General features: G+C 42.8%; 1 protein-coding gene across 4 annotated transcripts in view; it reads right to left on the reverse strand.

The window, feature by feature from the left end:
- The window catches only part of RMDN2 (regulator of microtubule dynamics 2), a 52,795-nt gene extending 47,158 nt beyond the window's left edge, over window positions 1-5,637 (reverse strand). The window contains exons 1-2 of one of the 4 annotated variants that reach the window (XR_012834631.1): window positions 2,500-2,598; window positions 1,476-1,939 (exon numbers count right to left, since the gene is read on the reverse strand). Coding sequence is in view for 3 of the 4 variants with exons in the window: in XM_075748889.1 (XP_075605004.1) it covers window positions 1,476-1,927 (452 nt within the window). In the remaining variant the exon portion in view is untranslated. The other 3 variants (XM_075748889.1, XM_075748890.1, XM_075748891.1) reach the window with 3 other exon arrangements.
- Window positions 5,638-24,475: the final 18,838 nt, after the last annotated feature.

The following is a 24,475-nucleotide window of genomic DNA, read 5'->3' on the forward strand; positions in this document are numbered from 1 at the left end:
AGTTTCCTTGGCTAGTTCTGAAAAAGCAATGCATCACTCCTGACCAGCAAATGGGATCTTCTCAAATGCTAGGTGTGGAATAACTCCTGTGTTATGTCTGTGAACCTGATTATTCATAAACTGGACCTTTAGCCTTACCTACATCTCCAAGTATTTAATGCACAACATAAAGGCCTCTGCAAACCAACTAATGGATAAAACAATCTGAGAAACTAATAGAACTGAAATGTTTCTACACCATATGAAGGGGAAATGTCTTTGAATATCCCTGCCAATACTGAATACTTAAAAAAAATAAAGAACTGGTTCATAACATAACTGACAGGTCTCAAAATATGGTATCAAAATGTAAGACTTGTGAAGCATGTGGGCTGGGATGTAACAGAGCAAGAAATTCTGCCCACAGGAGCTGAAAATAAATTGGGAGGAACTCTTCAAAAATAGAATTTCATGAACTATTATATGCAGCCTATTGCTGTCTTCAGGATATTACAGTTAATTAATATATCTTTAAAGAAAAAAGTGACTTAAGATAGGCAATTTACAGACATAATGCTGCCTACACTAGTATGTATAACACACTGAGGAAATGTTCAAAAACCTCAGTTGCTATAAATATACACTTATTAAATTGCATATAAGTATCTAATCTGATTATATCGAAACAGAGTTGCAATTACAAGAGAGTAAAGTCATCACCGTTTTACATTACAACTGGAGTGCATATTGGGTAACACATGAAAAGACAAAAATATAGTCCTTCACCTGGACTCCAGGTACATCTGATCCTGATTAGTCACAAGGGGACTACAAGGTGTGATCAAAACCAGGAACTTTCTACCTTACTAACTCAGTACCCTAAATCCCTCATGACTACTTTTTAAGCTGCCAGAAAGTGTATACAATGGCAACTATACATAAACAAACTGCCATTTGTACACGTGTTGCATTGGGACGTAGCTTTCACAGCATGTAATACCTTTAGGCAGAACACTGTAATAACTCATCTTTAAGGCCCAGAGAAGACAATTATCATGAAAAGCACAAGAGCATTCCATACAGTTTGAACGAACTCTGTCAGAGACAGAAGACTACTTTCTTACTAGAAGCACTTTTAAAATCACACCACTGTTCTAAACTCTGTCTCTCACTGAGAGACATGTCATTGAGATGCAGGAATACTGCATCAGATTGTTACTAAATGCACCCTTAAAAATCTGTATTATGCTTGGCATTAAGCCAGCTTCAGCCATAGTGCAGATTCAGAGATGGTCACCCAGAGTTTTCTCTGATCTAAAAATCACTAATCAGAACTTTTGTGGTTTGGTCGGGTTTTTTTCCCTGGATATAGAGGAACATTAAATATACATAAAACTTTAAAAGGGCTCCTGTTTACAATACAAAGTTTCACATAGATAACGATGCAATTTGCACTCTATGTGTACTGTAGTATATACAAAATATAATTGACTCACCCTCCTTCACTTTCGGCCTCCTCAGAGCTGGTAGTTTCTGTTGCACCAGAAGCTGTCTCAGCTTTTCTCCGTTTTGTTGCTCTGTGTGATGGGCTAACTCTCTGAACATCTCCCTTCCCTTGAAGCTCATTTCGAACAAGCTCTTCAAGCTTTGGAATAGCTTCTTTCAGGAATTTCACCTCTCTCTCCAGTTCGTCCACACTTATTAGCAAGCCATTCAGTTTTTCTAGTATCTGCAGTTGCCTTCCATGTAAAACCATTACTGCTCCTTGCTCATTAGGAACTTCATTTTGCAAGCCCACAGAATTAAGCCTGTTACCTACATTTAGGAAGGCAGGTATACGCACAGCACCAGGTTTTCGGATCTTACGGTACCAAATCAGCATCAGGCTTATTCCAGCAGTCCCTGCCATTATGCTCAGTATTAGTCCTTTATTTTCGAAGGGAGACATTTCTGCACTCTCCTAAAATTGTGAGACAACAGTAACAGAGTTAGAGGTAGTTTTCCTACTCTACCCAAACGACTGACTTTGCTTTTAAGTCATAAAAGTACAAGGCTAGAATAACTGGTGCATGCTGCAGATACAAAGTTACAATACAACTCTAGCAGATTCTGCAATAGAAGGCTACGTGCTGTGACAGCAAAACCATGACAGTTGCGGGGTTGGGGAGGGGTAAGGGGCACACACTTCTGCATCGGCACGTGCGCAGGACCTCAGCCTTCACTTTTAACCTTCTCCGCATCTTGGGAATTTTTTTGTTTTAATGCAAGAATCCCGTACAATCGGATTTTCCGCAACCGCAGAACGGCGGAACCCCAGCTTGTCAGGCCGCGGCAGCCCGCGCCGCCGGGAGGGGTGTCTCGCCGCCGCCCCGGCCACACGGCGCCGAAAGGCTGCCGGAGCCCCGCGGTCACCTCCCCGCGGGGGACCGCCCGTCCCGCACCCCGGCCCAGGCCCGGCCGCCCCGGCAGGGGTCGTCGCCTGGCGGCAGCCCCGGGCGCGGCACCGCCCCCGTTACGTACCGGCGGGCCGGTCCGGGAGCGGGTGCGGGTCCGGCCCAGGCGCGGCGCCGCGCGTCCCCGCAGCTCTCCCGCCGCGGCACAGGGGGCGGTGGCGGCGGCGGGGCCGCCCCGGGGCGGTGATACCCGGATCGAGGGGGACGGGCCTACGCCGCAGCTGCCGGCCGGGCCGCCCGGGTGATGGGCGCTGGGCCGTGCCGCGTTGTGTCCGCCCTGTGACCCTGGCAGCCCCAGACCGGGCTGGCGGGCGGACCTCCGGCCCGGCTGTGAGCCCGAGTGGGCCGCAGCTTGGGAATCCCGCCGGGGGGTGCTGCTGGGGGGATGCCTGCTGCACCCGCTTCAGACATTGCTTGAATAGGCTGTTCAAGTTCAAATTTGTTCGTTTATGTGTGTCTCTTCAGTCTGTTTGCTACTTGTTTTCACTAATTTAACCTTTGCTACTGCTAGGGCCTAGAGAAACTATTTACACTGCATTAGTGAAGACCGTAAGCTGCAAAATCACGGAGAACCCCCGCCCAGTTGCCAGAAGAGGAGCAGTCCTGGCACAAAAGCTCCATTGCAATTTTAGCCATCTAAGGGCCCAAAGCTGATTTCACCAAAGTCCATTACAGATTGCCCAAAGCCATGGAGCAACTGGGGTTTAACAGGGTGCGGGAGGTGTAGCTCCTGTGTCCCCTTTGAGACATCGCTTTTATCGGTGACGCTCACAAAGACTCTTTATTTCTCCTCCACGACAGTATTTCTTTCTGGATCTGCCTCCTGTTTCTGGCCTTGAATGGAAGAAGGATCATCACAGACAACCTGCTGTGCCCATTCATCTTTCTGAAGGCTTCTGGAGGGTGCCTGTGCACATCCTGCCAGAATTCAAAAGCGTAACACTCATGTTCTTCTGTGTGAGGACTCAAGGGAGCCATTAAGGAAACTGCTCTATCTGTACAATGAAAGAAACTGCTCTTCAACAGTTGGAATTTTCCTCAGCCATACCACTCAGAAACAAAGGAACACGATCTAGTTCTTAAAAAAACGTATTAATTACCTTTAAAAAGTGAACCAAGTGCTGTTAAAAAAAAAACTTCCTTAAATAGGTACCAAGAACTCAAGAATTTTCAGTCTTACTGCAAATTAGCAAATGTAAATCAGTCTAATGTCTATTTATCTTCAAAGACTTCCTTTAAAATAACTACAGCTGCTAACTAATTCTCCATTAAGAACCTGAGGATGAAATTAGTTTTACATGAGACCCAACTACAACCTCAGAGGAAGGTAGAAATTTGTAAAGGTGGAAAAATGAATACTGTTTCAGTATTCTACACTTTTCCTAGTTACAAAAAAGTACAAGCTGTTCATATGTTTGTAATTTGAGATTTTTAAACTGAGGATGGTAATCTCTTCAATGTTATGGAAACTTAGCTAAAAGAAAATTATTTTAAACAACAAATTTCACTGTAGGTACTTATGTAATCTATCAGTGTTTTAAAATGGAACGGGACTACAGGAATCTCCATGCTGATGGTATTTCAAATGTTCAGGAATGTTAATAAAAATTTGTTGGAGAACCTTTATTTTTATTTTCTCTTTTCAATACCATCTGCCAAAAATCTTTCTATAAGCCAATTAAAACAGGAAAGGATTTTAAAAAGAGAATTAATTGGAGGGCAAACAAGCACAAAGCTGAAACAAAATATTATGGATGCAAAAAAACAAGTGAGTTTTCCAAAGTGGCTGTCTCAGGCTGCAGACCTGAGACAAGTTGCCTGTTTTCAAAAACAAATTCCCAGGAGAACTGCTGCCTACAGCTGCCTGGATGCATAGCAACTGTGAAAATCAGGTCACCTGTCCGGTCCCCAAACTCTTTATTTGCTTTTCACCTGTGGCCATTTTACCCAGGCAGAGCATAGAAGTTATTGCATGCATGCAGAAACCTGCCAGAAACAGCGTTCCAAGCTGGAGAACTAACCACAAATTTACCTAGATTTGGCACAATTAAATTGGTCTAAATCTGACATATGTTCTAAAAAACTGCAAGGACCCATTTTTAGAAAAGCACTGTTCTTCTGCATGTGGATTTTTTTCCTTGTTCAAAAGACACTTTGTACCTGAAGTCTTAAAAAACATGCAAGTTCAGACCACCATCTGTTATAAAATGGTTAGCCCCATGTATTTTTAGTATTTTTGATGTATTTTAAGACTTAGTTCCTAAGAAGACAAAGCTTATGTCCCCAGGTTGTCTGTGTGCTGTCCTTCTGTCAGGCAATACCATGATATTTTCTCCACCCAGTAGTAGCTCCAGAACCTGTAGCTTAATTTCAGCCAATTTTGACAGAAGAAAGATGTCAAGATACTGAAGTTCCAACAATTTTCATGAAGGTCAGCAGCTCTGGGGCGGTGAGACCCTGTGAACATCCTGCCTCCCTCCACCCTTGGCCCCAGGCAGCTGTTCAGGGATGAGCTCAACACACCAGAGCTGCAACACTGACACACCTGTGTAGGGCACCAGCTTTCTTACAGCACTGTTTGTGTAAAACCAGGCCATGTAATTTAACTGATCTTTTGGGAAATTTTGAACTTGGACTGCATTTTTGAGTCGTATTAGAAAAGTTAGCTTATTATTGAGCAATTGTGTACAATGGGTGAGAGATCCATTACATTGTAAGTAACAGATGCATGCTATTTCCAGCCAAGATGTAGCTTAATTTACTGGTGGTTTCATTTCTATATGGAAGGCATTGGTATTTTACAATTGACATAAAATTTTTTAGCTGTAATTCTTCTGTAAATTTTCTTTTGTGATGTGCTGACCTTTCTGAAATGCCTCCCCAACTAGAAATTAATCTACTGCTTGTAACGAATACAGAAACTTTTAATGTGTTAGTAACACTTCATACGTACTACTTCAGCAGTTGTCTTGTAAGTGTATAATCAAACCTTGTTAATAAATCACCAAATATTGTGAAAGTTTAAATACCTTTGACCAGACTTGCAACCAGCCTGCCAGAAATCCTACTATTCTGCCAAGCTATATTGAATTCTCCTGAATCTTTTGCTATAAAAATAAACAAAATTATGTCTTACCTCACAGGGAGGGGAAGCATTCACTGTCAGACTTGTCAATATTCTCTGCTGCTCTTGTCCTGAACAATTGTCCAGTGTCCGTAATGAAAAATTAATAAATGGGAGTTAAAAGGTGATGGGTAATAGCACACTGATCTCTTCTGTTTTCTTCAAATAAAGATACACTGCTTAGCACAGTTCCTAGAGGAGAACAGTTATTGTAGCTGCGTCGTCTTCATGTCTGTGTGTGTGCAAGTGTAACTGCACCTCTGCATCCTCTCCAGTATTTTTGAATCTTTGGCCAATCTCAGTCAAATTCAACAGAGAAATTAATTTCTGACAAGTTTATTTTAGTTGATATTAGTTAATCTTTTAGTTAATTAGTTGATCTTTTAAAGGAGAGAGCCCTGAATTAGTGCCCCCCACTATGGGGAAGTTTGCGAACCCCATGTTACACAACTGAGAATTCACACAGGAAAAAAGCATTTTGCAAGGACAGGAAAAGCTAAAGCAGAGCTTACATTTTATTAGGTGTGAAGGAATTGAACTACAAGATATAACCTGATAGAAAACCTGGCTTCATTAGTTCAACTGCGCATGCAACCATCTGTTTATTTATTTAGTGTGTTGATAGGATCCAGTGCTGCAATTTCAGCTAAGTACAAATGGTCGCTGATGCCATGGCATAAAAAAAAAAAAAAAAAAAAAAGATGTACACACTGTTCCTGCTTCTTTGTGTTTATCTTTGTCTCACCAGGAAGCTCAAGGACATTATCAAATATATTTATGCAAGCTATGTTAATTTTTTAGGCCAAGGTACATGATTCAATTTCCTTGATGTAAGAGATGAGAGTTGGCAGCCCAAAAGAGTTTGTGTATGTTGTGCTGACAACAATAGGAATAAATACTCAAGGCTACATTAGATGTAATTCCACAGCGCTGCCTGATTCCTTCACAAAGAGAAATGGTCCTAGGAGTGGCTGGGTATACTCCAAAGAGGAAAAATACATGAATAGTCATAAAAAAGCATAAGAGTATGTGTGTATAAACGTGTATTTTACATATAGATCTGTATATTCCTTGTGAGTCAAAAAGAGTCAAACTCTTTGTAAATATGTGTGTGTGTATACACATGCATTCCACATCACCCAATGTATTTTCTTCTATTTAATGAGAAGTGGGGGGGGGGGTTTCAGCTTGCCTATTAATATGCAATTTCAGAGCATATTAAATTATTTTAAAGAGTTTTACCATTTCCACTAGCAAGTGGCAGAGTGCCCCTTCCTGAACTCCATGGATCGGTCCCCTCAGTAAATATTGCCTAATACATGGCCCTAGGATGTCTGCAATTTCACATTTTAAAAAACCCTTCATCACTAGCACTTGTGAGCTTATAAAAAATTTCCCTTCTGATTTTAACTTCCCATCTAGGCCGCTAAGGCTACGTGTACATTAGCAAGCAGCGGTGGCACATGCGTCTGTAGGCAAAGCAGTCAGTGCTGAGGCCATGACATCCATGCTGTGCCCCAGGGCTGACTTTTGACTAGCTCCAGTCTGACCGCAGGGGCTGTGTGCCCATTTTCGGCTGCAGTGCCTTGGGTGTGCTTCTGCAATGGATCTTCCCAAAGTGCAACCCGTGTGCCCCAAGCCTGCTCCGACTGGGTGAGGAAAAGCTTACCAAGCTGGGGTGATTGGGAGATTTGCCTCAGAAGTGTGCACCTAACCCAACCCAAAGCATTACTCTATACATATGTATTTACACTAGGAGGTGTTGATGCGAGTTACACAATTGTTCAGGTAGGACAGAGTGAATACAGGGCGGGAGGTGACCTCTCCCCGGCAGTTACTGTGTGCTGGCAAAGGGGTTCCTCCTGCATTGTAGGATTATTTTTGGACAATGACAATTGATAAATGCAGCAAAAAGCATGAGGAAAAGTGGCGAAACTGGGAGAGTTAAGGGGAAGCAGAAAGAAACTCCTAATCAGTTACAAGATTTTTGCTATATACAATAACAAGACAGGATTTCTACTCTATTCAATGCACACACACATATACAGTCACCCAAATATATGTATATACACAGCATTTTAATTTTGCAGATTGTTTCAAGTCCCCTGATGTGCTTTTTCAGCAGGAGACAGGTCTGTTAAAGTAAAATGTAAATGCAGATTTTATTATTTTAATTGCTGTTTGCACCCAGTCCTGGTGTTTAAGAAGCTTTTCCTCTGATTCTGAGCTGCAGATTCCTGAAGACTAAAAAATAAATAAACCAGGCATCCTTCCTGAATTTGGGTGAGATGGGCCCAGTAGCTTCTTGCTCACGCATAGTTCTAGTGCTGCTACCTTGTGGGGAAAAAAGGCTGCAGCAACTTCAAGTTAGGTCTCTTGTAAAAAAGGGTATTGAGACCAATTATCAAGACTGGTAATGATGGCCTTTCAAATGTTTGCATGTTTTCGTTGCTATATTTGTTTTTTCTAATTTAGAATATTTCATTCAGCTTGTATGTGTGTAATTAAACCAGTAGGTTATATGGGGAATCATTATTCAGTGTGGTCCAGACTGAAATTTGGGCTCTTTGACTGCTGAGAATTTTGTACTGTATTTTAGCAGAAGTAACAAAATCCCTCCCAGTACATTCTGGAATATAAGCACTGCTGCTATCTGTGAAAGCAGTGAAAATGTTTCTTCTATTGCCACTTCTTATAGATGCTATTTAAAACTACTGCATGGTTACTCAATATGTAGTTTTGAAAATCCAAATCTGATGAACAGCTAGAAAACCATCTCAAGTAACATTACACTATTTCTCTTAAACAGGCAGATTTTTGGCTAGAGTAGCTGTTTTAGAAGCATTTTCATTGGCATATGCTTTTATATTCAAACTGAAATACCAGTTATTTCTGAAAACAACAGAGTAAGTTTCCAGCCTCAAGAAGAAATTGTAACAACCATTGAACCATGGTTTTCTGTTTTCTTGGTTTGTTTTCCAGTTTTGAAATGCACATGCAAATACAGATTTGACTGTCAACAGGCACATACAATACTTGATACACTTCTATTGTGTACTGATATAATCCACTTTAGCAAGTTACTAAGCAATTTTTCAAAATCATCCATGTTCATAAAGGAGGTACTTTGTGTTTTACTCAATAGCCTCGGATTGGGAAAGCGGGACTTAAGCAAGTGGAACACCTAGAAAAGTCCAGATAGAAATGGAAGAACTTGCCCCAGAGCTGGCAAAATTAAAAATGTCAAAGCAATTTAATTAAGTTGTTTTCATGTCAATGGGATTGCGTCTGTCACTTTTTAAATATAATGGGAGTAAAAAGGTTGGTTTGGTCTCACAGTTATTTCAAAGGCAAAAAAACAATTTCCAGAAGTATTATATGGGCAAAATACAGTGTATCTTCCAGGTGCAAAACAATCTTTTTGACACTTCTAACTGCTTAAAAAAATTAAATTTAAATGCTTTTAAAGCTTTAAAGGAGTCTGTAGATCTGCATTCCTCACACAACTCAAAGTCCTATTGAGCAAGAAGTTTGAAGTAAGGATAAAATCTGGCACTACACTCTGAACAAGTCTGATACATGTCAAGAGTTACTCTGAAGAGCCAACAGTGTGAGAGGCAGCAAATGATGCAGATAAGGTATTGATTTCACTATTTTGCATCAGATCTTGATGCAAAAAGGCAGAAAGAATGCTAAAAAATGTGCTTTTTTTTTAACTGACTGCAGTGCTCTCCCAAATGAGGGTGCAAATGGAATTTGTAAATGTGCAGAATAGAAAAGCTGTTTGATCTCAGGGTACTCTCTGCTCATTTGCATTAGGCTGCAAACTGATGTTGGGCAACAACATTTAAATCTTCCTTGATATTTTTATCAAAAACAGCATTATGCCAGTATTAAGTGTCATGATGCAATTACACCTTTAGGCCATGATGTTTGGAACTGCTGACGAGGGCTTGCAAGAGGGAATTCGGGTGGCAGGGTGGGGCTGTGCAGCAATGAGCAGCACTGGGCTGGGAAGGTCAGGGCATAAGTCAGGTACTGGTTGGCTCCAAGGCCACTCGTGAATCAAATCCCTCCCCATAACTAGCCTTGGTTCCCCCCGTCCCTGACAGAGAACCTTTTTCAGGGGTAGTTTGAGGCACACGTGTCCCACCTGATTTCCCCGAGGCCACACACCGTCCTGGGGACAACACCTGTCTCACAACCACACCGCACACTGCCATTTGCCACTGTCTCTTCACCCAAAACTCTGCCACCTCCAAAATGCGCAGTGGCCAGCTCCGGCCAAGGGGTGCTGGTACCAGAGGTCAGGGCCTCGCTGGCGAGCCAAGCCCAGGTGGCAGGGCTGCTACCCGCCTGCTGCAGGGAGAGGCAGGAAGGGGTACCTCTGCTAAAGCACAAAACCAAATTGGTGCATGCTAGCCATGGGGAGGCACAGCGGGGAAACGAGAACTATTAGAGGAGCTGGGTGACAAAACAGCCTTGCAATGAAGTGTGAAATGCAGCGACACTGCCTGGTTTTCAGAGAAGGTGTGACGCATGTAAGAACAAAGGCGTGTAATGTGCCTTCCCTGAGACAGCAGGGGACAGGAGCCCCCTTCTAGTTCTACATCATATATTGTCCCATATATACCATACGTGCGTCCAGGGCAGGAGGAGCACAGAGCCCTCCATGGTTCCCCAGATGCCCGAGTCTCTCCCCACACACAACAGACAGCTGTTCTCGGAAACGCTCTGGACCCGAGCAGGGACTGACCCTCCTGGCACTGACATGGCCGCAGGCCCACTTAGCAGCGACACGGGTTCTTACCACCTGAGAGCCATCCCCCCTCCCGCCTCCCGCCTCCCCTCGGGGGGCCTGAGGACGCGGCCGCTCCGCAACGGCCCCGCTGGGTGGCGCGCGAGCGCCGCCGCCCAACGGCTGTGGGGAGGAGAGCGACCGCCCGCCCTCACGGAGTGTGGAGGGGCCCCAGGGCCGCCCGCGGGGAGCAGTTCCTGCTGGCCTGCGGGCCGGGCGAGCGGGCAGCCGGTGGCCTAGAGGCAGTCCAGCGGCCTGGGCGCTTTCCTGGAGGTTCCCTGCGGTGCCCGCCGAGGCCGGCCCGAGCAGCCCCGCTGTGCGGCGCCGTCTTCATAAAACTGCGTCGGTGCCAGTGGGGGTGGGTTCCGTTCTTCTGAGGGTGAGAAGGGCCGGTGATGACCCTGGAAACGAGCCTGTTTACACTGAAGGAAAAGTCCACACACAACCCCCTTCCCCGGTGTTCCTTACTTGTCCGGATGCTTTGTGGTGGTTTTAGGGGGGCAAATGGCATGCCCCACATTCCTGCTGCCCCAGCGGGAAGTGGGAAGCTTCACGCCAGTATCGTAGCATCCTTGGTCAATACCGATGGGACTGGGCTGAGACACTCGTTCATTGTTGTGCTTTGTGGCCAGCTGCAGGTCTGGCTGTGAAATCTGCAGTGGCAGCCATGGTGCCCAGCAGTGGGGAAGGAAGGCTTGGGGGGCAAGGTGGTACCCGCTGATGGTTTCAGGAGTACCTCGGGTAAATCGAGGAGCCTGGCACTTAAAATTTTGGCCTCAGGAGACTGAGATATGAACAAATGGACATATTAGTCTTTAGTTTTCACTAGTTTGATCTAAGAAGAGGTAAGGAGAGAAGATCTGAAGTCTTGAAAAAGGAAAACAGAATGAGGGAAGAAAGAAGAATGGTCAGTGGAAAAGAAAACTGCTTGGACTACAGCTTGCTGCCATTCAAAGCAAGTGTCCTATTTTTCCCTGTGCTTTTACACCCTCCCTTGCACCAAATCCAGTGTTCACTAGGTCACTCACCTCACTGACTTGGCTGAAAACAATTTTTTGTTAATTTTCAGCCAGATTGGTGGGTTGAATCAGCTCAGGGCAGAGCCCACTCTGAGAAAAGAGGCAGGAGCACATGGCCAAGAGCTGGAGGAAAACGGTGGCTTACTTGACTCATCTCATGGAAGTGCGCCTTGAGAGTGCACCACTAATTGGGACTGTTGTAGTAGAAAATGTACAAGATACAAATGGAGAAAGGGAAGACAACACTTAACTGCTTGTATCCTATACCTGTACTAGGGGGAGAGTAACAGATATCTCAGGACTAGTTAAGAGATCAGCAGAGATCTTTGTGGAATAATCACAAGTAAAAACTGGAGGTAAAAGCAAAGAAGCAAGAAAAAAGGAAGGTGGAAAAATTCTGTAAAATTTTAAATGCCAAGAGAGCTTGTCTTTGCAACAAAAGTGGCCATGACCTGGATTCCTTCCTCCTGAATTTAAGTGTGTAACCAGGCTAATTAAGTATAGGCTTCCTTTCTTTCTGTGGAGAGAAAGGCCACTTCAAAGGGGAAGAGATCTTCAAGTTGGATATTAGTAGTTGTCTGTCTGCTTCGGGCTGTGCACTGCTGAGTCTTAGTCTTACGTGCCTAGGGTATACTGACCTCTGCCTATTGCAAGACATCCTTGTCATGGAAATTATTGGAGACAGATATTTGGATTAGGTTACATGGGAGGCCAGCCCATGTGATCATCGTTGTCTCTTTGGTCTTAAAAAGGGTGACTTCAGTTTCAACCTTTGGCAACATGTCCTGCAATCTATTTTGAACTGAAACAGGAGGATGAGCAGAAAATCACGAAGCTGTGATAGCTTCCCTGCTTATCTTGGCTGCCTTCTCCCAAAGAGTTGTACTGAACAGCAGTCTGGTGCAGCAAAGAAGATTGACCAGTATTTCTAAACAAACATGAGTTTCTCAGTGCATTTTTTCTTATCTGCATCTTTTTTTTAATATACTTTAATCTCTTTGAGGCAATGGCAGTCTTTATCTGTGATGGCTCTAAGACCATAGTCAGTGTTTAAAGCACAATAAAAATTAGCTCAAACCAAGTTGGAAAACAGCATCGTTATAAGCAATTTAGTTTAAGAAGTCAAGTTACCACTAAGATTATAGTTAATTTTCTTTGTAATATCTACATCTAAATACCATGAGAAGGTGAAAAACATGCACTAAGCAAAGCTTCATATTTTCATCATGTTTCACTTTCTAATATATGGAAAAGAGTAGTACACGGAGACTTGCAATGTAAAGAAGTAACATGATAATTGATTTGTTCCTTAAGCTGTGCGAGCAAAGTCACGGTAACACTTTGACAATATTACTCATCAGGAGCAACGTCCCAATTCATTTTAAGGGCCTGGCTTCAGTGTAGTAGCTTTGGACTCAGTACTTTTGGTAGTTCTGTGTACTTCAGATAGATGCTGTTGTCCCACTTAGCTATGAATATATTTCAGTCAGCTAAGGTAACAAGTGCAAGTTATTAAACAACTGTGCGTTTAATAAAAAAAGCATACACTTCTTTGTGAAAAAAAAATAGCAAGAGAATTCACTTTCCTCTTAAATTCAAAGAATATTGACCACGACTAGGACTAATAAGAAGCAGAACTTTTTATCAGAGAACTACAGTGTTGCATAAACCCCTTTATTTAGAGTCCCTGGCAAGGCACATGCAGTGTTTTGGCGGTCACACTAGAGTGAATACACATACGTAATTCTGGAGGGAATATCTGACATTTCGGAAGTGTATTTGTGGTTGGGTTGTGGCAGCCAGGACTGCAGACCCGCCGTAATGCCAGATCTCCCAGGGCCCTGCGCCTTCCTTGTGTGAGGCTCTCTGGGCCTTGTTGCCTTTCTCCTTTGGAGCAGCGGTAGCAATACAGAGCAGAGCTGGCTGGAAATTTCTGACAGAAAATTTCTCCATTGGGAAAAAAAACCTCAAACTGTAATTGACAGATTTCTGAGCAGCACATTGGCTCTGACAGAAGCCAGGCAGGATCCCAAGCTGCCTGCTTCCCCTGCAGGCTTGCTTGGCTTTCTCTATCAGCAGTCTGCATGCTTTCTGGGCTTCCTGACAGCTCAACAGGGAAGCTACCATGGGTCAGGGAGCCTGTGAACTTGAGACGTGGGCCAAGGATCAAGCCCACATTTCCATTGTAATCCCACTTTGGACGGATAGTCTTTTCCAGAAATGTGGGAGAGAAATTCTGGTTCTCCAGGAGTCCAATGAAGGAAAGAGCAGTCTCCTATTCCAGACCACCGTGGGCAATGCCAACAGCAGAAAGAGCATCCATCCTTCTCCAACCCAGAAGCAGCAGCAGGGATAAGGTGCTCCAAGGAAAAAGAGGCATCCTTTGTTCCCTTTTTGAGATGCAGCAGCAGAAGGGACCCATCAACTTTTAATCACTCCCTCAGCTACGTGGGACTATCACTGCTGTGCTTTTCCATTCCTGGCATGTAACATTTTCCACAGGGATACAGTTAACGGACATTTAACCTAGACAAGTGAGTGAGGCAAGGAAACACAGAGGGCGATTCATAGTTCTCAATTACTGTTCTCAGGCTGAGAAAGGCACTAGCACACCCTGGCTGCTACCTCAGCAATGCTTAGGTCCTGTTTGAAACTCTCCTTTGTAACTGCTAGGCATCTACAGTTTTTAAGCAAGCAGTGAAATGCTCAACAACCGCTTGCCATGAGTATTTTTAGGCTCTCTACCTGTTAGTAGCTATTCTTCAATATAGCTCTGAGTATGTATATTTCCTTTACAATAAATGCAACATAATAGATCAGTCAGACAACGCATGGTGATTCTGCTTCTCTTCAGCGTAGGTTAGAAACTGTTCTACAGCGAATTTAATGTAAGCTCAGAACACCCTGTGTCACATAGACTTCAGAACAGCTCACATCCTGAAGTCTTTACTCAGGCCCTGATTAAATGAAATGCACAAGCATAAATCTAACTAACATCGTGGCTTGCTGAATTTAAGTTCCAAGTCTTGCTCAAGCAAGTTATTCAGGGAAGTTAAAACTGGGCTGCAGCTTTTAATCTGTTGTCTTAAGTCAGAATCCTTACACCTGTGAATAAAGCCTATTATCACTACCTTTTTTCATACCTTGTAGTTCTCTTCAGTTTTTCACAGTCATCTGTATTTTATTTTCCCAGTTAGAGGTATTTGTAGAAGAAAACAGAGCAGGACAGCCTTGTAAGACATCTGGTCAAGAGGCAGAATTAAACTTGTCACAACTAAAAGTGATTTGCCATAAAATAGTGAAAAACACATTAATCTTTCACTGGCTCCATTTTAGGTTGTGGGAAGAGAGGTGAATATTATTTTTATTTTAAATATGTCTTCTGTACACATTACCAGAAAGTTAAACATGTATTTTCTTCTTCGTAAGCAAGTCCCAGCTTCTGGCCACAGTCCAACAGACGTTTTTCTTTGTCCATTAAGGCAATCTCCTACACAGTTTACCAGGGGAGGATGAAATTCCTCAAGCTGTGTTACAAACATTCATCACTGAAATCACGCTCCTAATAACAAGAACAGCAGACAAAGTTTAAGACAGCTATAGATTGGGTGGGCTTTACAGATGGAGACTATAGAATCAGGAGTGAACCAGCAAAGCCAAAGACCAAATAAGTCACTATGGAAAGATTAAACAAGACATTTTTCCATCACTGAGAGTTTTGAGGCTCAGTGAAAGTAGGAAAAACCTGATTCTGTCACTCCAGACATGATGAAGTGATACTTAGATGTCAAATGAAAGAGTCTGAGAAAGCATCTTTTTTCCTCTTTTCAAAAGTCTTGGTTCTTCCCTGTAGCGGTACTTGACAGAGACAACCCGCAAGTACTTCAAATCCACACAGTCTGTATTTTCTTCCCTGGACAACCTTTTTAAGAGTTCTAAAGAATCCTTCTGTTGTTCCTCTCTCTTTCTCTTGCTCAAGTTCACTCCTCTTGAGTAAAGAGATGACACCTGGAATCAGGGTCCTGTCGAGACCATGGCACTCAATGGGCAGCAAGTTAACTGATTTTAACTTGGCCTGCAGTTCACTGTGGGACTGAAAACGGGCAGCAATGGCAGCAGCACCCGCAGGCTTCTGGTCAAGGAGACTCTATCAGCTCACCTTCCTGTCTTCCTTTTCAGCTGCAATTTACTCCCTTCTCTGCCAGTCTCCCTAATTAGTGCAGAGGATTTGTTTGTGTATAGCCCTAATAAACCGCAATCACCTTAGATATAGTGCTTCCCCAGGCTCAGACCTTTTGCTCTCCAGCCACATCCTGTGCCAAGTACTGGGTGGGAGGATTGGGCAAGGATTTCCTATGTACTGCCATCACCAGCAATGGGGAACTCAGGCTTCCCTTCCTCATTTAGGCCTGTGTTAAGGGCTACCACCATTAATGAATTATTTCCTTTATGAAAGCATTTCACAGAATGCAATAGGGATAAAGCCAGAAAGTGATCAAAAACCTGAACAAATTACTATAGAACTTCTAACGCATTTTAAAAGAAAGTGAAAAATTCTTAGAGTCTGTGTTTTTGTGAGAAAACCTATGCAACTCCATGAAAGGCAGATTTTGCTAGAAAAAGAATAATTTATAGGAAACTCCAGAAAGGTCTCTTAAAATGCTGATGGCAAGAGGCTGATGGGGTGGGATTACCTGGACATACTGTGACTGAATACCAGCCTCTTGGCCACTGCAGCCTGCATCTGGTTTTCAAAGAGTTACATCTTCTGCATTGCTGGCAGGTTTCTGGTGTGTGAATCTAGTGAAGCTGGGAGCCCCATCGGGCTGTAACGTATGCAGAAGGCTGCGCTGAGTCCTGGCAAGTCCAGTCCTCTGGAATTTAACGGTGCAATAGAAGGAAACATGCCAAACCATCTACCTGAACTAATATTCCCTCAACGCATTCCTCTGTGGTGTTTCTTGGCTGGCTGCTTGATCCCTCAGCTCTAGAACTGAAAAAAACATGGTGCTTCAAGTTATATTCTCACAATCCTTTACATAGCATATGTGGCAAAAATCCTCCAGAGGTCCATTTTCCAAAACTAAAGAAAACCTGAGAAATAGTCATCTTTTCCTACTATCATTATGTTGGTGTATTTTTAGTTAATACTCAAGAGTAGCAGATGAGTGCTCGTGAATTTGGATACAAGTATGTGAAAATCAGAAGTACATCTTCAGACATTTAGGTTTTCAGTTTTTGTTTTGAGTAAGATATTCCAAAATTAAGACTTTGAACAGGTTGCCTTTAAAGCAGTCTTCATTAGAAAAGGGGGTTTTGTACTAATACTAGAAATCTAAACCCACAAATTTATCCTGTTTTATCATAACCACTCACAATTCTTTCTTCACTGTGGATGAATTGGTCAAAATCCCATCAACTGCAACAGTCCCCTCTTCTTCTCCCCAGTGGATCTCTAGTTACGTGGCTGTTTAAAGCAGATAAACAACTAGCAGGAAATTATGGTCCTATAGAAACAGGAGCTTAGCACGGGAAAAAATCCAACATACAATTAGCAAAGTATTATAGAGGTTATTTAATTTGTGTTTTCATAGTTTACATACGTAGATGATTAGAATCTCTGCTACAGAAAGTAGAGAGGTTTCTGTGTTTGCCTGCTTGCTGTGTCACAAGAAAACAGTGTGGGTTAGCTGGGTCACGAAAGTCAGTCTTGTCAGTCCATGGAAAAATGCAGGGCACACTTCCTGGAAACGATGGACCTGATATTTTTGTGAATTGTGGAGTATGTCAGATTCCAAGTGTATGGAATCGTGTATTTGTAGTTCTTTTAGTGACTATCATAAACATCAAAGGTTGTTGCCAACAGAAATAACACTTACCATGAATATTTCTTAGCTATATGCTAGCTATATACCGAGCAGCAAGTTTTAACAGGGTAGCAGTCACAGCACAATGGTTGATATACACAACATGCTAGTGTATCTATTGCACATACTGTATAAGCGTTAACTCAGCAAGGGAAGACAGGAATTTGGAAGTACTTTTGCCCTATATATTTGTAAGCTCTTTCCATTTGTCTTGACCAAACTAAAGCAAGGAATCCTATTACTATTCAACTAATGATTGTCAATAGTAACTTCTGCTGTCCCACGGATTTATGTCAAGATAGTCTCACATATAAAAAATTCCAGCTCTGTGTTGTTCTTGTCCATAAAGTAGATATTCCTTCCGAATTTCCTGTGTCCAAATGACTGTAATATGTCATAAAATTTGAGTCACAATCCCTATATTTCATGATGCTATTGGATGTAGCAGAGTCCTTAGACTCCTGTTGGAGTGAAAGGATTCCTTTTACTGTCTTCAACAAGCCTTGGATCAGACCCTGCCTTGCTTAGCACATTACTTTGGGAAGTCAGTGACTCTCCTTGACTTCACCCTCTCTTCCTTTTGGAAAGCTAATTAATTTATAGGCCTTTAGAATCTCAAGTATTGTCTTAGGAGAAATCTTGGTGGGGGGTTGTTTGTTCGTTTTAAATCCTGGCATTGCAGTATGCGTTGTTCATAGACTAAGATGACCCTCATGTTTATAGGCCTCTTGAGAAAACTGAATCACAAGTCTTCAATAAAATATAATCATTTTAAATTACTCACAGATATAAGAGTTTAACTAAACATAGAAAATACCCCGGTGTTCCACCCCACAGGGTCTTATCGCGGTCAGCTTGGCTTCTATACTACAAAAACATCCTCAGCTCTTCAAATATGCCAATAAACTTCCCCTGAGAAGCAGACTTCAGCAAATAAAGCCCTCCACTCATGCTTCATCACCAATGTTTGCTTGTTACACTTTGGATGAAAGAGTCAAAAATTTCTCCACTGAACCAACAAGCTGCTGGAGGAGCTCAAATTGCTGTAAGCATGGGAAAGCAGAGCAGTCGAAACCATAAAGATAGGATTTGGGACAAGGTGATGTCACGGCCCAGCATCCAACATTTTTTAGTGCGCCAACAGGAAAACATTCTAGTTCTAGAGTCCTTCTCGCAGCCAAGCAGTTCTGCTGTAACATGGATGTCACGGGGGGAGTTTTTTAATGGACTTGCTATACTGAGCCAAGCTGAGGGCCTTAGAGAGTTAGGGGAGAAGTGGAACTTGCACATCTGGGAACTAAACCAAACCAATACTGATACTGTAATCTTACAAGGCTTTTGCTTGCTATCACATGTAAAGGAGGTTGTACATTGGTTTAATTCTTTTTAAAAGTTCACATTGATTCTCCAGACAATTGCATTATACATAGATATATACAGAATAAAAAGCTTCATTGATGGATATCAGATGATAGCATCAATAACCAGAATAAAAGAAAGTTGGTCCCTGAAGTAATGTATTATTTTTCTTTGAATAAGACTGAGCTAGAGAAATCAGTATGTTACTAGCCCTTCCTTCTGAGGTGATAAAAGGTGATTGAATACACCCCCAGTGTAATAATGTTCAGATGGGATACTAGGAAACAGAACTGGTCAGGAATGATCAATTAGTTCAAAGAAAGGAAACATAAAAATGAGGTTAGAAACATAGAGAACATTTTTAAAACTGTATTTGTTTTCTATGAAAAACTGGAGAAAAAATACTTTTTCTTTTAAAGCTATTTATTTGGAATTGATTAAGTCTAAGGACAGCAGCTATTAAATTTCCAACAAAAGTGTCATAGCAAATGCACATCTGCTATTAGATGCTAAGAAAAATAAATATATGACAATAACAAACTAATTAATGTTTCTGGGGAAGGAGAGCTCTGCAAGTCCCCTCAAGACTCAGAGAAGTTCTGAGGTAGAGATATGCTGTGCCCAGTGCTTTCTCCTTTCCACTTGCACCCTGTGTTGGCCATTGCACAAGTGACATTCTGTTATTATTCCTTGTTTATAAATCATCAAAAAGTTATTTGAAAATTCCATCGATTTCATTTTGGTTTAGAACTGCAGATAAGTTTGCTACTTATCTCCACAGAGCATGATTTGAGGGATTAGTGAGCACATGGCTTATGGCATTTGGCTTTCAAATGTGAATCCTTTTGCTTATGATTCAAAGTTGGACTAGATGGTCTTTGAAGGTCCTAACCAACCAAAGTCTTTCTATAATTCTATGAAAATTTCTAATTATAAATAAAGTTTGAGGAATGTCTGTACAACTTATAAATGGTCATTACATTTACAAAGCTGTTGAATTATGGAAGACCTCAGGATTTGGCTATTCTGCATTCGTTAGTAGGGCATGTACCATGTGTCCCTGGACTTGCTGAATCTATTTGTACCCAAAACTAAGCATTGCACCTTCGTGTGGTCTCCTGACTACTCCAGCCTAAGCCTGACTTAATCCTCTGGAGTGGACCATGGCCCAGGCAGCCTGCACTCACCTGGAAACCCAGACTGTCTGGGTCAGTTCCAGCCACCAGGCAAATCTGTGCCCCTCACACACTGCGCAAAAATACCCAGCCAGCAGATTTTAGTGGTAACTTATTTAGGTTGAAGCAGGTTTAGACAAGCATTTAACAGAACTCTTTCTAACTTGCCACTTTGCAGGGGGGCTGGTGTCGGCAGAAGTGAAAACAAACCCAACAAATTCAGAACAAAAAAACCCCCACGTTTTCTTCTGGTGCTAACTTTTACAAACCAGAGCCAAAGACTACCACAGTGATGAGAAAACTGGAGCAGGAAAATACATCTAGAATTGGGTATTTGAGGGGCTAGTTGAATGCGCGTCACAGTACTGCGTAAGGACTCGAGGGGCTCATGCACGCCCAAGTGCAGTGGCAGAGTTGAATAAACCTGCCTCTACAGGCTGCGCTGGGAGACTGCTGCCTGGGCTTGTGACAAAGTCCGCCTTGCAGAAATCAAAAAGACTTGTAACAGTGTTTTTTTCTCACTAACAGCACAGTTTCTCTTTCACTCATGCAGAAAATTTTCAGTTCCCTACTCCATATTTAGCAAACCATGAGGGGATCAGTCCCCAAAGAGGCTGAGACCCCCACCTGCCACTTCAGCTACCTGAATTCAGCCCTCAAATCCCCAAGCAGCTTTTCCAATGCACCTTCCCCGGGGAGCCTGCCTAAATTACTGCCTCTCAGCATGTCATGACTACCGAGGTGGTGATATGTCCATGCTGTTACATGTTTAAGCCCTTCGTAAACAAGCTATTAGCAGATCAATGTTGCCTGCAGGTCTGTTTCTCCAGGCATTTTCTGTTTGTGCTGTTATGGTGTCTGACACACAGTGTTCCTGGCAAAGGTGTTTCCTCCTGATTGATCTAACTAGTGCAACCTCTGGAATATAGGAGAGTTTGCCCCACAAAAAAGGGACATTCAGGGTATGTAGAATAACCAGCACCCTTCTCATAAACGGAAAAAGACAGTACCCTCTTTGCATGAAAAGGGGCTGACTTGCTTTTGGTACCTGTGCTGAGGAAAAGGCACATGGTGATGAATATTGAGATGTAAATGCATCCAGCCAGCACGGAGTTGGGTCCCCACCAGCCCCAGAGCCTTGCCCTACCCCTCAGCACCTTCCACTGGCTTTGCAATCAGTGTTTCAACTTCCCGGGACTCCTTACACAGTGTCTGACAAGGTATCCAGGTACTATTTGGGAGCGGTGGATCCCCTCTGTGCTGTTAGCTGTTAGTGCGGCACATGAGAAGAAATGTGGGCAGGGAGAACCGGGGGAGCACAGAGCACCCCTCCCAGCCCGTTTGACAGCCTGAGTTAGAAATCTGAAATGCACACTTTGCAACAGACAGGTTTCCTTCCTGCAATATTGGAATAAAGACTTTCTTAGGAAAGGATTGTATTTAACGCAAGTACTTTGGTAAGGGTGTGGTGTGTACACCATAATGAGTAAATGCAGCCTTTTGTGTGTACGTGTGTGTGATAGTTATCAAAGTGCAGAGTGGCCGAGCCTCAACAAAGGTCCGTTGCAATTCCCTTAACCCAGGTGAAGTTAGAACAGCCAGCATTAACAAAGAATTTGCCTACACTTGTTTTCCCAGGCAGCAACAGACAGAGGCAGCATATCACAACTCTTCTGTCATGAAAGAAAAATACTCCTTTTTATCAAGTCAAAATCAGGACTTTCTTTCCTCCTCCTGTATCTTCTTTAGGAATAGGCTCATGCAAAGAAGTTCTTGAGATGTTTGGATCCTGGAGGCTGGTTCAGACCCATTGTGGGACCTCCTGAGAGGAGGTTCAGAGGTTCTCTTCAGCTTCTCATAAAAATCTTGTCAAGCTGAGAGAGGAGGTGGGTCAGTTTCCTATCTATCTCAGCTGAATTCCCCTCTTTCCTCTTCTGCATTCTGGGGTTATAGCATATTTCCTAAAAAGATGCTGTTTGCTTTACTTTTTAAGCGGTCTGCATCACACGTGACATGAGTGTACACGGCACTCAAGACTAACCTGCAAGTCAGGTGTCCCCAGATACTTACTTGGGCAAACATCGAACCCATTCACACCTGGAAAATATTTTTCACTCTCAAGACAGACACATGCGTGTTTCTAGAAACCCTGGCCTTTCATCTTTTCCAAACTATAGATAATAAGCATCAAAAGATTTTAACCTATGTTTACTGAGCCACTATCCCACAAATGATTTGTAGGTCAGTTTACCAACCCTCCATACAGCCTTAGGGCTTTCTAGATGGAAGCAACCCCAGCCTTGCCAAAGGGTGTTATATGACATGACTGGTTTGTGATGTTGGGTTAACCTTCAAAGAAACTGGACTGAAATCATGTAGCTATTTTCATTACAGCCTCCACCTGAACTGACATCACGGTCGCACATAATAAACAAGAGCCCTGTCCACTAAACCCTTTCAAGCTTTATGTTTTAATGAAGTTTTCAGTTTATGTAAAGATTTTGGTGAAAATCCACTTTGAAAAAAATCATACTGTGAGTGCCTTTATGTTTGTGGGTTTCCCCTTCCCTTGATCATATTTTATTTTGTTCTGTTTTCTTTACTAATTTTGCCAAAAGTAACTTACGCAGACTTTGGTTTGCTTTATTCCCAGGTTTCTGCTTCTAACATTTGATTTTTAAAGGTTTTAAAATTTGGACTCAAGAATAAATGTCTCAGGTTTTCAAAGCCGGAGTAATTTGCTTAAGCAAGCTGGTGTATTGCACCTGTATCAGCTTAGTGGCACAAAACTTCTTTGGGGAATTTTTCATTAGAGATTTTTCATTTTATTTTCATTCAGACATCAGAACGAGTGCCTAGCCAAGAACTGAAAAGACTGATTAAACTTTAAATAGTTTTACTAATAATACTGAGGAGAAATGAGCTGCATAAAGGATTTGCTTGCTGTGCGCTTGGCCAGTGTGAATGTTCTACCGTTATTACTAAAATTCTTCATACTTGTGTTCAGCATTTAGTGTGTGCAAAAAAAAAAAGTATCACAAGTTTTAGCAGATAAGGCATGGGTTCAAACTATGGCCTGAGGGAAAATATGCCACTTTTTATTAAAGCTGCAGAATTGGCTGATATGTCTGAGAATCATAATTACCAGTGTTTTAAATCACAGCCATATTTGGCGATACATACCCTTATGTGCTATGATGATGAACAGTGTGAGGTATTTTGCGTGCTCAGAGTCGGACATCTGTCCTGCGCACCACACTTCATGTTTCTGCTCATGACCTCAGCATGGTTTCATATAAGCAAAACTTGAAATTTGTCCTGTTGCTGCCATTTTAGTCAGAATGGGTCATTATACGATTGTGTCCTTTTCTTTAATACACAGATTAAGCTAAATCAGCTTAATTACATCACATGTGCCCAGTCTAACTGGGCCTTTTGCCTAATGAAATGGTCTGTCACGTAGGAAGAACTGCCTGCTCTGAACTTGTTATTTCTTCACTCCTGCTGCTCTGCCACAGCTTTTGCTTGCATTGGGGATGCAAAACAGGATGGCAGTCGGTGTGTGCAGTGGTGAAAGCAATGAACAAGGTCCATATTTAACAGCTTAAATGTGTCGAAGCCAGTCAACACCTGAAGTCATCTTCTGACGCTGGTTCCATGTCTGCTGACTGAAGCTGGGGCATTTGCAAGGAAGATGCAGGTCTAGAAAATGTGCTCACAGCCTGTCAGATGCAGGCTCTTGGTAGAGCAGCGAAGCATTTCCTCCATGCTGACTGTGAGCAAAGGAAGCACACACGTGCCTCCCTGACAGAGAAATACAGCTCTTAGCTACAGATGCAGTCCACTGCTAATTAGGCTGGAAGCTGCAGGTACCCTGCTCTCTAGTGAAGTGGTATCTTACTCCTTTCTTTAAGCTACAACGTGGGAAGTTCATGCAAGTAGTGCATGTTAACCCTCTCTAGTCCCTTTTCTCCAGACCTCTGTCGTGCTATTTTCTGGCACAAGGAACCAAAACAGACAAGGGAGATGGATTTGCTTCAGCCCATCCTTCTGCCCTCCTTATGCTGGGTAGTACTTTCCGAAGCTGTCCTTGCTGTACTGCTTGAGGAGTATCTAAGTCTTTGTCATGATTGGTAGGAATTGGATGATCAGCTAAAGCCAATTGGGAGGAAAAATGAGAGAAGCAGGTGATGACCAGAGCTGAATGAGAAAGCACTCATGCCAGACCCATGCCTGTTGTCAAGCCGGAGCTCAGGATCCCTCTGGGCTGGACACAACCCTGCACTCATTCAGGAGCACTAAGAGGACTAAGGCACACAGTGGTAGCCAGCCACATCCCTATCAGCTACTGTGCCAGCATGTCACCCCTCTCCAAGCAGCATGCTGAGACTCCACCTGCACTTCTTTTCTCTCATCCCAGAACCCATGAATTTCCTCACCGCCTCCTGGTTCAGCCATCTGTAGTGTCTGGTGCAGGAAACCTCAGAGCACTCCTTCAACTGCTTGGTCCCTGCTACTGTCAGCTCTCCAGTCACCTCCAGAGCACTGTTCAGCAGCATCTTGTTGCTTTTTGGGTACCTTCAGAAATGAGGTACTTGGAGGTGCTCTGCAGAATATTCCCCTTCTTGTCCTTCACTGTGAATTGCTAATCATTTAATCTTCAGCCTGTCATTATTTTTTTTTTTTAATTTTACACAATCA

This window comes from Balearica regulorum, chromosome 3, assembly GCF_011004875.1.
Source record: "Balearica regulorum gibbericeps isolate bBalReg1 chromosome 3, bBalReg1.pri, whole genome shotgun sequence".
In the NCBI taxonomy this organism is placed as follows: Eukaryota; Metazoa; Chordata; class Aves; order Gruiformes; family Gruidae; genus Balearica; species Balearica regulorum.